Raw genomic sequence first — 12309 nt, 5'->3', positions numbered from 1 at the left:
TACATCACACTGTGGTGTTGTTGGCTGGCGATAGTCAAGTGCAGCTTTTGGAATATTATCAGGTGTGTGATAAACATCTGGGGGCATTGTGCTGAAATAAATTGCAATCTAAATGGATGTTATAGTATTTATTCTAATAAAATGTTGAATTTGGCTTTAATCCTGTTGATTTTTTGTGATTTTTTATTGTCAGATTCTTGTGATGTCTCCTGTGGGTAAGATGACTTTATTCATGCAAACCAATCTCTAGCTAAATTGTCCATTAATCTCTACTCTAATGAAGTGCACGTATCCACAAGTAGTACTTCTGGCATCCACTATGGGGGTTCTACTAGAGGTCTATTGATCTAGTCTAAAGGGTGGATGGCAGGATGTCACCTTCATGCGTTTGGCACACTGGAAGAGAAGTTGGCAGGGAAAGGAGAGAGACAGGAAGCACTGATTAAAGGTAGAAACATAAAAGAAACAAAAGAAAATCACCTCAAGAGGTCAGGAATATTCGTTAGTGATTAGTCTCTGTAAAGCGCCGGCACCATTGCTTTGCGTCTTAGAATTCAACTCAGGCGACAATTGCGTGTCGGCACATCTGCATTCAGTGTTTATGTCCACTGAACTGTATTTGAACTCGATTTAAGTAAAAGCATGCGATTAGTGAAGCCGTCACGGAAACAAACTAATCTGCATGCAAGTGGCTGCGACCGAACAGCATTCAAGCACGCAAATATATCACTTTGCATTCTAGCACGCATACAGCCAATGACTGATGTTCTGCCTCGCTTCCATGAGAGATTTAACAGACAAGAATTTATAACCAGTGGTGGAATGTACAAGAAGCAAATATAGAGTTTTTGATTCCACTACATTTATTTACAGCCAGTACTCACAAGGAAAACGGCCTTATGTGTCATCCCACCAAGCGGCATATGCAGGTTTATTGTTAGAAAGTGGCCTCTAGTGGCTGCAGTGATTATGACAGGAGCAGAGGAGGAAGTCATGTGACGAAGTGACACCTGACCAACCGAGAAGTAGTATCGGTGCCTAAAGCTGTTTCAGAACATGTGATAACAAAGGTAAGGTAAGATAAGGGTTGGGTATGACATTGTCGGGTACACCTGTTGCAGGTACCCTTTAATGTCACATGTGTTGTTTTTATGAGTCCTTTTCAGTCATTTAGGGTGTGAGGACGTGCTGTTTATTCGTTAACCAAAGTTATCAGTTATCGGCAGAATCGGATTGATCATTTAAAATATAATCAGCAAATGTATTACGATCTCTTATTATCGGTTAGGATAAGACTTCACTGCGTGGATCAATGAGGTCTTAACCGAGGGAAGTCACATGCTACAGTAACAAAACGTGCAGAACTTAAACTCGTTACAGGCTATATATACACATTGTTTTATTGCTTCTTTTATCGGAGTACCTGTTCCACTGCTGTTTATAACTGACTGAAAGCCGCCGTGGTAAAAACTGCAGCAGCGATTTGATTAGCGGCTACTGCTTCTTAATGTCCTATAATAAGAGCGCTTTGAGTGGTATGCTGTGTTCTTAACTAGAAAGTCCGAGCCCCATGCATCATATTTAGCAAACTGTAAAAGTATTTGATGAATGGGGTTAAGCACCCATCAATCTTTTTACTTGCACGACGGCAAATCAATCAAAGAGGTGATTTGTCAAAGGAAAGCGTCATTATATTCCTACAAGCTTATCCTTCTGAGACCCTTGTGACCTTGATACAGGGATCAGAAGGTAATGCACAAGGAAGTGGGAGAGAAGGGCTGAAAAGTACTGTTTTTCCCACACCACCTTACAACATGTGTGTCGATCTTCATTCAAGTTCATTAGAGGCGAGAGAGCCTTGTTAAGAAGCACTCAGATGGGCCCAAGCATCGCACTGCACTTACATGTGAGGGGATGTAGATGTCGTAAGGGTTGCCCGAGTCCACGTCGATGACGTGGAAGCCCACGCTGGAGCCGTAGATGACCTTTAACCTCTGGCCTTCTTCCACTGTGAGGTCAACCAGCTGGGGACGGTGCTGCAGCTCAGTGAATGACTGAAAAAGAGACGCAGGGGACGGAGGAGAAAATAAGGGAGGCGGAAAGAGAGGCAAAGGTGTTGAGGAGAGGGGATAGTGAGAGGCAGAGAGGGAAACAATAAAATCGTCAGTCAGATCAATGGAAGTGCTCGTGAAAATGGTCATGCAGCGTGTCAAGTATGTCCACGTTTGTGCCTCCATACCTTAAAGGCCATGAACTTGTGGTAAGGTTTGGGAGCCCAGGCGTAGATTTCCACAGAGTTCTTCAGAGCAATCACCAGAAACTTGATCCTCTCATATTTCACTGGAAACACGACAAAGAACTTGTGTTAGTGTTAAGAACAAACTGAACTAAAAACTGACCAGTGTACCCCATGTACATTAGATTTTAGTTATTAAAAGTTAAAAACATTAACATTATTTCTCAAAAATACCAATTAGACCCAATTATTGACTGTCCCTGTCTCCAATCCCCTTACTGATCTTAATCTTTTGCATTTGACCTGATGAACAACAAGAGGGGGAATTAGATTAGATAAGTATAATGCAACTCAAGTTCATGTTTTTGGCTTTACAGTAACTTCCCTTAACAACATGATGCAACCCAACCGGTTCCAAATCTGAGTTGCTAGTAGCAAAAGTAAAATGCACAAACACAAAGCTGCTTTATTTTGAAATTTTACATCCAGCAGTGTAATATTTTACTTCTAGGTATTTGTGTTGATAGCCTGGCTGCTTTTTTCCTGTTGAAATTTAGGGATTTGGCAAGGCAACCAGTGAGCCAAAGACTTATTGAACCTCATTTGTTTCTATTTAAAGAACACCACAGATCACTCTGGCCTGAATGTCAGCCTCTGCGCATGTGATCGCAATTAATTTATTCATCCGAAGGCGCCATCTAGGTGGGGGCCTGGGTTTTTGTTTTTTTTTGTATGTGAAGAGCTAGTTAAGAGCTACGAGCCGGGCTAAAGTAAATCAAATTAGACAAAGATCAGACGTCTCCAATTATGGTTTAGCAGCAACGGCAACAACAACCGCGTACGTATGAAGGAAGCAGATCAGATGATTTATCACGGAGGGTTTTGTTTTCTATGTTGATCTTGTTTTCCAACTCGGTTAGATGATGCAGAGAGTTGCCACACATTATCTATACGTTTGCCCCCAGTATTGAACCCAAGTCAGCGTCAACACATTAATGAGACTGAACCACCCGTGCAGATCCTTACTTACCAACTTTATAATGCACGCAGCCCTCCAGCTCTCCGACTGTGATCCAACCCTGCTTCTTCTCTACTTCCGGGTCGTTGTGTAATATTCTGTTCCTCAGCCAGGACAAGTAGTAGACACGCAACTTATTCTTTTTCCCTGAGAGGGATGGGACAAATGGGGAGGCAGACAAACAAGATCAAATTTACTGGAAAAAGAAGCGATAAAATCCGAGCCGGACATCACATGAGTTTGCTGATCTGTCTCATTCCCCAGCCTTATAAAATCCCAAAATATTTTAGAGACCTCCTCCACTGTAACCGGCACACAATGACACATTATTTAGGGTATCGTGACTGACATAGAAGACTCAGATTTTTACTTTGAGACAAATACATGTCCCCTCTCTCATGTCTATTTTTCATTTATTACTGCTCTTGAAATTATATATTAACAGTTAACAATTCTTGTCTTGAACTTTCTACAATTCAAGTTTATTTTAATTTGATAATCAAAATATATACTATGGCTGAGGACCTTATTAACTTGGAATAACTGTGATGTAAATGCAGTGTCTGTGTTGGACCTACCAGATATGGTGACCAGCACATTGAGCCCCTCCAGCACATCCATCTGTAGGAAGCGCCGCCTGGTGATCAGGTTGTAGACTTTTCCTTGTCCACTTCGGTCGAGCAGCATGAGGCCATTCTCTGTCCCCACCAGCAGGTTCACACCTGAACACACACATGTAGAGTCAGACACAGAGAGAGAGGGATCAAGGTGTTCAGGACAGTCAATGAACTTCCTCTTACCCCAGAGTGCCGCACACAGGATCTCAGAGTTGAAGCGTTTCTTGTATTTGCGGATCTCTGGCGTGTCGCTGTGGGGTCGGATGTTGGTTGGGTTGACGTTGACCACGGAGATCTTTCTGGCTTCGTTTAGTCTGGCCTGCTCCTGCCTCAGCAGCTCATTGGCAAACATGGCTGGGATAGGATAGAAGAGAATACAGTTATTTGGATTTTGAGCTGCCCAGACATTGCGGGTGAAAAACTGAACAGCACCTTTGTCCGTCACTGAATGAAGCACAAATAATAACCCCAAAAAATCTTTCCGATGCTTTGCTTACCTGCTGCTGAGTTTTCATCGTCAGTTTCACCTGGGGAGGTTTGATAGACCCGAGGATCAACGAACGGGGTGAAGGACGCTTTAGACCCGCCCACGCCGAACTGCAGGACAGGAAAAAGTGAGTAAGTATTTTTTTCAAAAATAAAAGTATATCATGCAATTATGTGAAAAAAATAATTTATCTGATCAGATTTATCCTCATTTTGAAAATCAATTTATCTGTTTTTCAAGGGGCTCTACGTAAACCGGATGCTAGTTTGTGTTAGCGGACTAGCAGATTTTTCACGTTACAATTCGCTCACATACCGCCGATAAAGAAGCGATTAATATAAAGTAAATTGCCGCAAATTATTCTGTAGAGCCCCTTTAATATTATCATGTGTTTAAACCCTGCGTTTTTGTTTTGTTTGCAGCAGGTATTCAGGATTGCGTGTGTGCCTGACCTCCGCCATGTCGCTCAGCTCCTGCAGGGCTGTGGTGGGCGTGGCCGAGGGAGAGTTGCTCTGCTGCACCAGGTCGGGGAGGTTGCCGTGGTTGCTGTGATTCCCGAACCCGTTGCTCTCGCTGTGACCGCCTCTCCTCCTCTCCTCTGCCTGAGAGTTGGAAAAACAAAAGGACTGTTAGGAGTTTACAGGAAGGCGAGGATAATGTGGTGATAGAGAAGCAAAATGAACCCAGCGTGATGGCAAAATATAAACGCGGTATTTTCTCTGGCGTGTGTGTGTGTGCATTCATCACCTCTCTCATCACTAGAGTCCCGTCCTTGGAGCTATTATAGGCTTCTCCCAGAGAGTCCTCTGTCAGCCCTCCATACGACTCACCACTGCTCTGCACTGCTGGCCTGCAACACGCAACCACACACAACCACACACACAGGCCCGATTATTTACAAAGCAATTCTCCCAAAACTATACTGACAAGCCACTGGCATGGCGCATATTCCAAAGACATGCGTAACTCAACACAAATGTGAACTGACAAGTCCAGAGAGGGAGAGAGGGGGAGAGAGGGCAAGACAAAAGCAGAGGGGACGACTTACATGATGCGGGGGATGTCGCTAACAGCAACAGTCCCATCGTGTCCCACCGTCTCCCCGTCCTCATCGCTGCTCTCTGAATCTTCGCTGGAAGACGAGTAATCCGTCACCTTTGTAAGGACACAAGAAGTAAAGAGAGACAAAAGGAATTGCTCAGAATCAATGTTGAATTTTTTTTTTACAGTGGAATTATTCAAATTGAAGGTTACAGTGTGGAGTTTTTTTTTTGACAGCTAGTTTGGTTCTAGAGCAATGCTTTCAGCACTTTGGTTTGTTTGCATCACGATGCATTCACACAGGAAACTCGAAATATATTCCTGCTGCTGGTTTCATGCGATTCTGCTGATCATTATCAGGCAGCAGTGACACAAGGGTACACAGTGTGATGTCCCCACAAAGGCAAGGAAGTAGACTGCAAAGTGCAGATAGTGATACACAGCAATTCACAGTTGAAATTGAAAATAGGTTTTTTCTAAATTTGCTTTAATTTGTAAAGGAATTGAATTAGATAACCGCAGTATCTTATCGTAAATTACTAGATCACAAGTGTTTTTGTATGTTTTATTTTTCATCTGTCATCTCACACTTTCCCCTTCTAATGAGGACAACAATACAAATAAATATGTCTTTCTACTCCTCATCACCATCATAAGCTCTTTGGTAAAAGTCCTTGTACCTTGACTGGGGGTCTGCTGCCCTCCTCTACCCTCAGTTCTCGGAGCTCCTTGGCCAATGCACTTAGGTCCTATGGAGAAAATAAAGAAAAGGAGGAAGAAGTCAAGTCAGTTCTGTGCTATCAGTCTCAGAACCTGAGGAGTGAAAGTCCAAATCACATACAAGGAAGAGGGGAGCAGAGAGGGGACAAGAAGTGGGACGAACCATCAGCATCATGACAGGAGGACAACTGCTTTTTGTTGTCACACAAACATCCGGGCTTTTTAAACATGAGGTGTCCTGTGACAACAGTGCTCATCTGAGACCACATCTTTCTGCTCAGTCACATTATATAATTTTCTCTTTCTGACATGAGAAGTGATCACAGATCAGCACTTTGAACAGCCCATGAGCAATTTATTAACATTGTGAAGACAAGAGAAGAAGAAGAAGAGAGGACAGATAATCAGGCTGGGGGTTCTACTGGAGGGCTGCAACAATCTGCGACCCCCTTCGACCAATCATCCCCATGCCAACTGGCCCGTGGTTCTCCCCCTCCCCATTCAACCCATCGGATGGAGCAGAGCAAATCATGCAGACGGGGGGTGGGACCGCCATACACGGTGGGCTTACCAGCTCCTCCTGACCAGTAATGGTGACAATAGAGAAACAGGAAAAAGAGTTTCAGAGATTGTTCAGGTGTGCTTGGCACATCAGGTCACACACACACACACACACGCGTCCACATACATTCTCTCAGGTATGTGTGTAGAAGCACACATGCACCCCCATTGCCATTATGCCCTGATATTTTAAAAGCGAAAAAAAAGAAAGAAAAACGTCATCTTCTTGTGAAACTCCGTCATGCGAGGGGGTAAAAAATGGGGGGGGGGGCTCTGAAGATCGAGGCAAAGGAAAACCGGGATAAAATAAGGGGGGGGGAGGGGGACTCGAGTGTCACTAACCTCATCTATGGCTTTCTTATAGCTCTGAAGAATGAAAGGACAAAGAGAAGGAGGCAGAGACAGAAATGAAGAACCAGATGAATAGCAGGAAAAGGGAGAGGAGGCCTGTAGAAGATTCCCACAGAGGAGACTTCTGTGATCGAAAGTGAATGTGAGTGTGTGTCTGTCTGCCTCGCGTGACTCACAGCGGGTCTGCTGGGTCTGGCTGATTCACGGCCCTCCTCCTGCTTGGGCTTCGCCTCCTGATTGGCTCCTGGGGGGGATCCTTCCTGCTTGGTTTGACCTGATCGGAACATGGAAGTAATTACACCTCTGAGCCACACACACACAAATAAGCATCCTACAGCCTATTTCATACCTTTAGTTCCCTATTTTGATATTATCTGTGTCCTGTTTTACATTCCTGCCATATTTACTGTCAACCCCGGTTGCAAAATGCTAATAACGTCCAACAAACATGAAGGAAAAACGGATCCCACTGCACTTCAACCTCTCTCTCTGCCATGTGTTTGTCAAGGGGAGATCCATGCATATCTTAGATATCCCCCAGGCCCGTTGTCTGACACATCCCCATACGCCTCTTTCCATCACCCTCTCTCATTTCCTCCCCTCTATCTCCCCCGAGGCTGAGGGTAACAGGGCACATCAGACAGGTTGATCAGAGCAGAACTGCGACTGACACAGACCCGCTGATAGCCTCCGAAACTCTCCGCAGCCCTGCGAGCGCACGTGGAACGTTTTAGCGCTTTTTCCCCGTGTCCGCATTTGCATGTTTTATAACAAGAGCGGGCACATGCAGCAGATTTTTAACCGTTTGGGATGCAAGCATGTCCGTATGTCAGTTTCTGTTGCAGTGTGGGTGCATGCGTCTGTGTCTCTGTACCTCTCCTCTCGGCCGAGCCTCCCTGAGATGAGGGGGAGGAGGAGGATGACGAGTTGGAGGAAGTTCTTTGCAGCATGGCGTCCAGAGAGAGCTCCGAGCGCCGCAGGTCTGGGTTACTGAAAATGGGAGATAAAAAGTTCCTCACTCATTTCTTAATTCTTTAAAATTATACAAACAAATAATGATGTAAAACTGATGTGTGCACCGTAGAACTACTCCTTTAGATCACTTGAGGCAGCTCCCGCAGTGCTGATTGTTAATCTTACTGATTTGTATATACAGCAGCTCTTTTTGTGATGGCATTAAATCATGCTTTTAGATATATGATAATCTCTTTCAAAATACTTAGAGAATTACACAAGAGAATTATTTACAATGGAAGAAAATGTGTGTATATCAAACCAGTCTGCATGAATGTGATCAGAAGCGTCTTGGAGCTTTACCTGGCGCGTATGAGCTGAGAACCTGTGCGAGGGCTCAGACCCAGTCCTCCGTTAGGCGAGTTCTTCCGGACCAAGGCTGGGGAGATGGAAGTGGTCCTCTGGGGGACCTGGACACACAGACAGGAGGTCAGCATTGGCTTTTAATCTCCCTGTTAATCTCATGTATGGTGGTATCGTTAAACATCTTCTCTCGTGGCTTGGGTTCACTGCACCCTGCAGACAAACACCTACACCTTGCTGCTCAAAACCACTTCTGTACTAGTTCCCCAACGACAACAGGTGTCTCCAGGACCACATTTTACCATGATGACACAAACACACAGATTTACAGGGTGAAACAATACAAGCCTTGCTGTCACATCTCATAAAGAGCTGGCACATCATAGTGTGGGCAGTGATGCTGGAAATACTCCGCTTGTGAGTAATGTCGTCTGGCTTGTAGTGTTACACCTGTCCTGGCCAACAATGCCAACACGTCTCATTAAATCAACGCAAGTGTACTGCCAGCAACAGGTTTCACATCGTGCTTCTACATTTCCTCGTTTCAAAGTCAACAGCTCAAGCCAGGCAGCTCGTGTTTTTCCAAGTTCTGCAGAAGCTGATTAAACCTTGCACAACAGCCAATTGTTGCACTCTGGTTTCAACACCAGCGTGACTGTGCTCATCAACCACTTAAAGACCAAAAAAAATAAGAAATATTCAACGATGAACACAAAATTCACTACAGCAGACATCATTAGTGCTCGTCTTCCTTCACAATTGTGATTCTCTGACCTTAGGCGGGATGTCCTCTTCTCTCAGCCAGGCGGTCCTGTCCCGATCTCTGTCTCTTTCCCGTTCCCGATCCCGTTCCTCCCTGCCTGCGATGCGCATCGGGGGTCCCGGGGTGTCAGAAGTGGGATCTGAGTTCTGCCGGGGCATCTCAGGCCTGGGGGAGCCTGCGCTGACGCCCTCGCTCAGAGCTGAACCGGTCTGGTCCTGCAGAGACTGAGAGCCAGACATGGAGCTGGAGTGGGTCTTCACTGGCACCAGGTGAGCCATCTGGAGGAGGGACAGGAAGGGACAGATAGACGGGAGAGAGAGACAGACAGAGGGAGGGAGAGATGAAGAAAACATACAGGTAGAGAGAAGTGAAAGATGGGAGACAGAGATGCGAAAAAGAGAGATTGATCTATATGCAGACGTGAACTTTAAAAGGAGTTCTCAGTAAGAGGAGCAAGGAGGTTTGTGATTATTTGAATAGATATACTGTTCACTGGGGAACACAAAACATTCACATGCATTCTTTCGCACACAAGTGCACACACACACACACCTGTGGTTCGATGGAGCGGTGGATGGGTGGGGTGCGGGCGGGCTGCATGCCCCCGCTGCTGAAGGACTCGGAGCGGGGAGGGAGGGAGGGGTCGGAGATGCGGTTGGACACTTTGTGCTGCAGCGCTGGGGAGCTCTGTCTGTTCAGCTTAGATCGCTCCTCCACCTGGGACAGGTCACATACCACTGTCACTCACAGCCCGTCACGCAGCACAACCAATCACCACACTTGACCCACTGCGGGTATTGTTCCACCACATGCACCTCTGTAAGCCACCAGAAAATCTTATCATCACTCATGAGATTGATGACTCATGATACAGTCTGCTCTGACAGATTCCGTGGAAGTCTTCTGTTTTCTTGTTGTGACATGTCTTAACTGCCTCTCAAATCCAGACTTCCACAGAAACCCTCAAAGGAATGTTCGTTTCCTTGTTTACCCAGTGTTTGTCTATGCTTATCTTCTTGTCCCACATACAAGCTGATGTGTAAGAATGTCTGATGGCTTTGGGAAAAGGTCAAGTATTACCCCTTATCTTCCTTGAGAGACACCACATTCAAACCAAAATATTTCACTACATGCCAAGGCAGCGAGTGCACACATTTGAATGCATGTTTGATTGTTAGTGACCATAAGAGCTCGAGTGACTGTTTCCACTGACTTGTGGGAGTGCGCGTCGGTGCCAACGAACACCAAATAAATGAGTGAGGAAGGCAGAAAGCTCCTCTTGCCAGTGTAATCAGATTATCAGATTATCTGCTGTGCAGTGAGAGAAGGCTCCGAGGAACGCTCCCAACTGCCCAAATCACACTTTTCCACTCTAAACAATCTACTCGACGATTGGTGGAGGGTTGAGTCATGGCTCAGCAGAGCATAGTGTCAATTGCCCCCAGGTAAACATGCGTGTGCACTGATAAATATCCCCTTTGGAGGCTTTCAGTAATTCCACATGAGCTCATAATCTAGTCGGATTATTCAAGATTATGACCTGGGTCGGAACAACTATGCAATACTGTGTCATTCCTCAAATCTTTGTTAGTTGCCTGCGAGGGAGTCAACTACACCAAGGTAACTACGACATACAGTACATGGCGGCAGAAAAGTTCCCAAATATTTTGTTGGTTGTTCACTTGGAAAGAAATGCAACTACTGATGACGTTCAGCACAGACAACAAATGGAAAAGACACATGTAGCGACTCAGGAGAAGCACTGCTGTGATCGAGGACGAGTTTGATCTGTGAAGGCAGCGAGCGATCGAGGTTAAAAATGCTCATCAATTCACCTAAGAGAAAGAGAGATTACTACAAGAAGGGTCCTTTACAGAAGAAAAACCTTTTGGGTAGTGCTGCTTGAATCTTGATTTTCTGTGTTACTCAATAGTTTGTGGACTACATTTTTAAAGCCCCAAGTTTGGCATTACGGCTGTTGCCATTGCGTTTTTTTTGGAGCCAGAATTGAAACTTGTTTGACCAGAGGGTGAGGCCTCTATCCTGATTGGATCTGACTGAGAGCCAGACGACACAACATGGTAGCAATTTAACAATCACAAGGTAGCCACATGCATCCCATGCTTTTTTGTCCATTTTACTCTACATGAGAACATAATTTCCATTTTCAGTTTGCTAAGGGTAATAAAAATCAACTTTGCACTTTTCAGACCCAGGAGCTCCGTCCACTATTTGTACGGTCTATGGTGTACCTCCAGCCAACTACCCAAAAGCTTCTTCTACTATGGCAGAGAAAACACAAAGCATTTGTTAGTTAGTGGTGATCACTGCCGCATCTACACTAAGAAAAGAGATAGAGAAAGATGAGAAAGGAGACCAGATGGAGTATATAGGGCATCCTTTGAGGATTCGGGGTTGTTAGAATGATCCCACCATCACCACTTGGCCAGCACCCATCACCAAGCCGAGATTTGTTGACTGACCTAAAAAGGAGTTGGGATGGGTGGGTTTTCCCGATGGCAGCGACACCGGCATGTCTAGGAGGGGGGGCTTATCATGGTGCTTTTTGGGTAAGAAGGTGGCCGGCAGGGTGGGGGGTTGGGGTTGGGCTGTAGTTTACAAAACTACCAATGGTTCAGGGTGATATAAGAGACTGTTCCGGAATATCTGCACCTCTCGTCTGGATCTCAGTCCAAGTGGAGAATATTGTGAGTATAACAAAACTGCAGCTTTATAAACTCCATTATCAAAAGATAAATGTGAATAAATATACAGATCTTTATGTACACTGTGTGTTTGTATGTAAGAATATATATGTTTTCACAGTATGTATGCTCTTGTACTTCTATGGTTGTGAGGACTAATATGGGGCTGTTTTGAGAGTCAGGTCAGACTTGGTTTTAGGGTTGGGCTAAAGGTTCAACAAATAGGATAAGGGTTGGAGACAGAACTTTTACACTGAAGGCAAGGGTGACACCTATTTTTACCAATGAGAATTGCATGCATGGAGCATACACCCAATAGGTTTTCTTGCTTCCAGGTTTACTTTCTGTTAATGTAACTATACACAGTAGGGTTTATCCTGGTAGCCTTGTCTCCAGGATATGGTCTAGCTCCAGGGACGTGTTTCGCTGCAATACCACAAATGGTCATTGGGCAAAATTAGAAGCAAGACTGACTAGTGCCCTTTTAGGAAGT

At 45.0% G+C, this 12309-nt stretch overlaps 1 protein-coding gene across 19 annotated transcripts in view; it reads right to left on the bottom strand.

The window, feature by feature from the left end:
• The window catches only part of tnika (TRAF2 and NCK interacting kinase a), a 63549-nt gene that overhangs the window by 5213 nt on the left and 46027 nt on the right, over positions 1–12309 (bottom strand). For 5 of the 19 annotated variants that reach the window (XM_030443246.1, XM_030443252.1, XM_030443254.1 and 2 more), the window contains 18 exons: positions 9664–9828; positions 9123–9389; positions 8349–8455; positions 7906–8021; positions 7208–7305; positions 7023–7046; positions 6691–6699; positions 6080–6148; positions 5407–5513; positions 5106–5208; positions 4811–4960; positions 4369–4468; positions 4055–4225; positions 3833–3976; positions 3267–3401; positions 2240–2340; positions 1905–2054; positions 379–396 (listed from right to left, as the gene is read on the bottom strand). In XM_030443246.1, the coding sequence (XP_030299106.1) occupies positions 379–396; positions 1905–2054; positions 2240–2340; positions 3267–3401; positions 3833–3976; positions 4055–4225; positions 4369–4468; positions 4811–4960; positions 5106–5208; positions 5407–5513; positions 6080–6148; positions 6691–6699; positions 7023–7046; positions 7208–7305; positions 7906–8021; positions 8349–8455; positions 9123–9389; positions 9664–9828 (2034 nt within the window). The remainder of the gene's footprint in view (positions 1–378; positions 397–1904; positions 2055–2239; positions 2341–3266; positions 3402–3832; positions 3977–4054; positions 4226–4368; positions 4469–4810; positions 4961–5105; positions 5209–5406; positions 5514–6079; positions 6149–6690; positions 6700–7022; positions 7047–7207; positions 7306–7905; positions 8022–8348; positions 8456–9122; positions 9390–9663; positions 9829–12309) is intronic. The other 14 variants (XM_030443251.1, XM_030443261.1, XM_030443260.1 and 11 more) reach the window with 8 other exon arrangements.

This window comes from Sparus aurata, chromosome 16, assembly GCF_900880675.1.
Source record: "Sparus aurata chromosome 16, fSpaAur1.1, whole genome shotgun sequence".
Lineage (NCBI taxonomy): Eukaryota > Metazoa > Chordata > Actinopteri > Spariformes > Sparidae > Sparus > Sparus aurata.
This window is presented reverse-complemented; position numbering and strand designations above follow the sequence as displayed.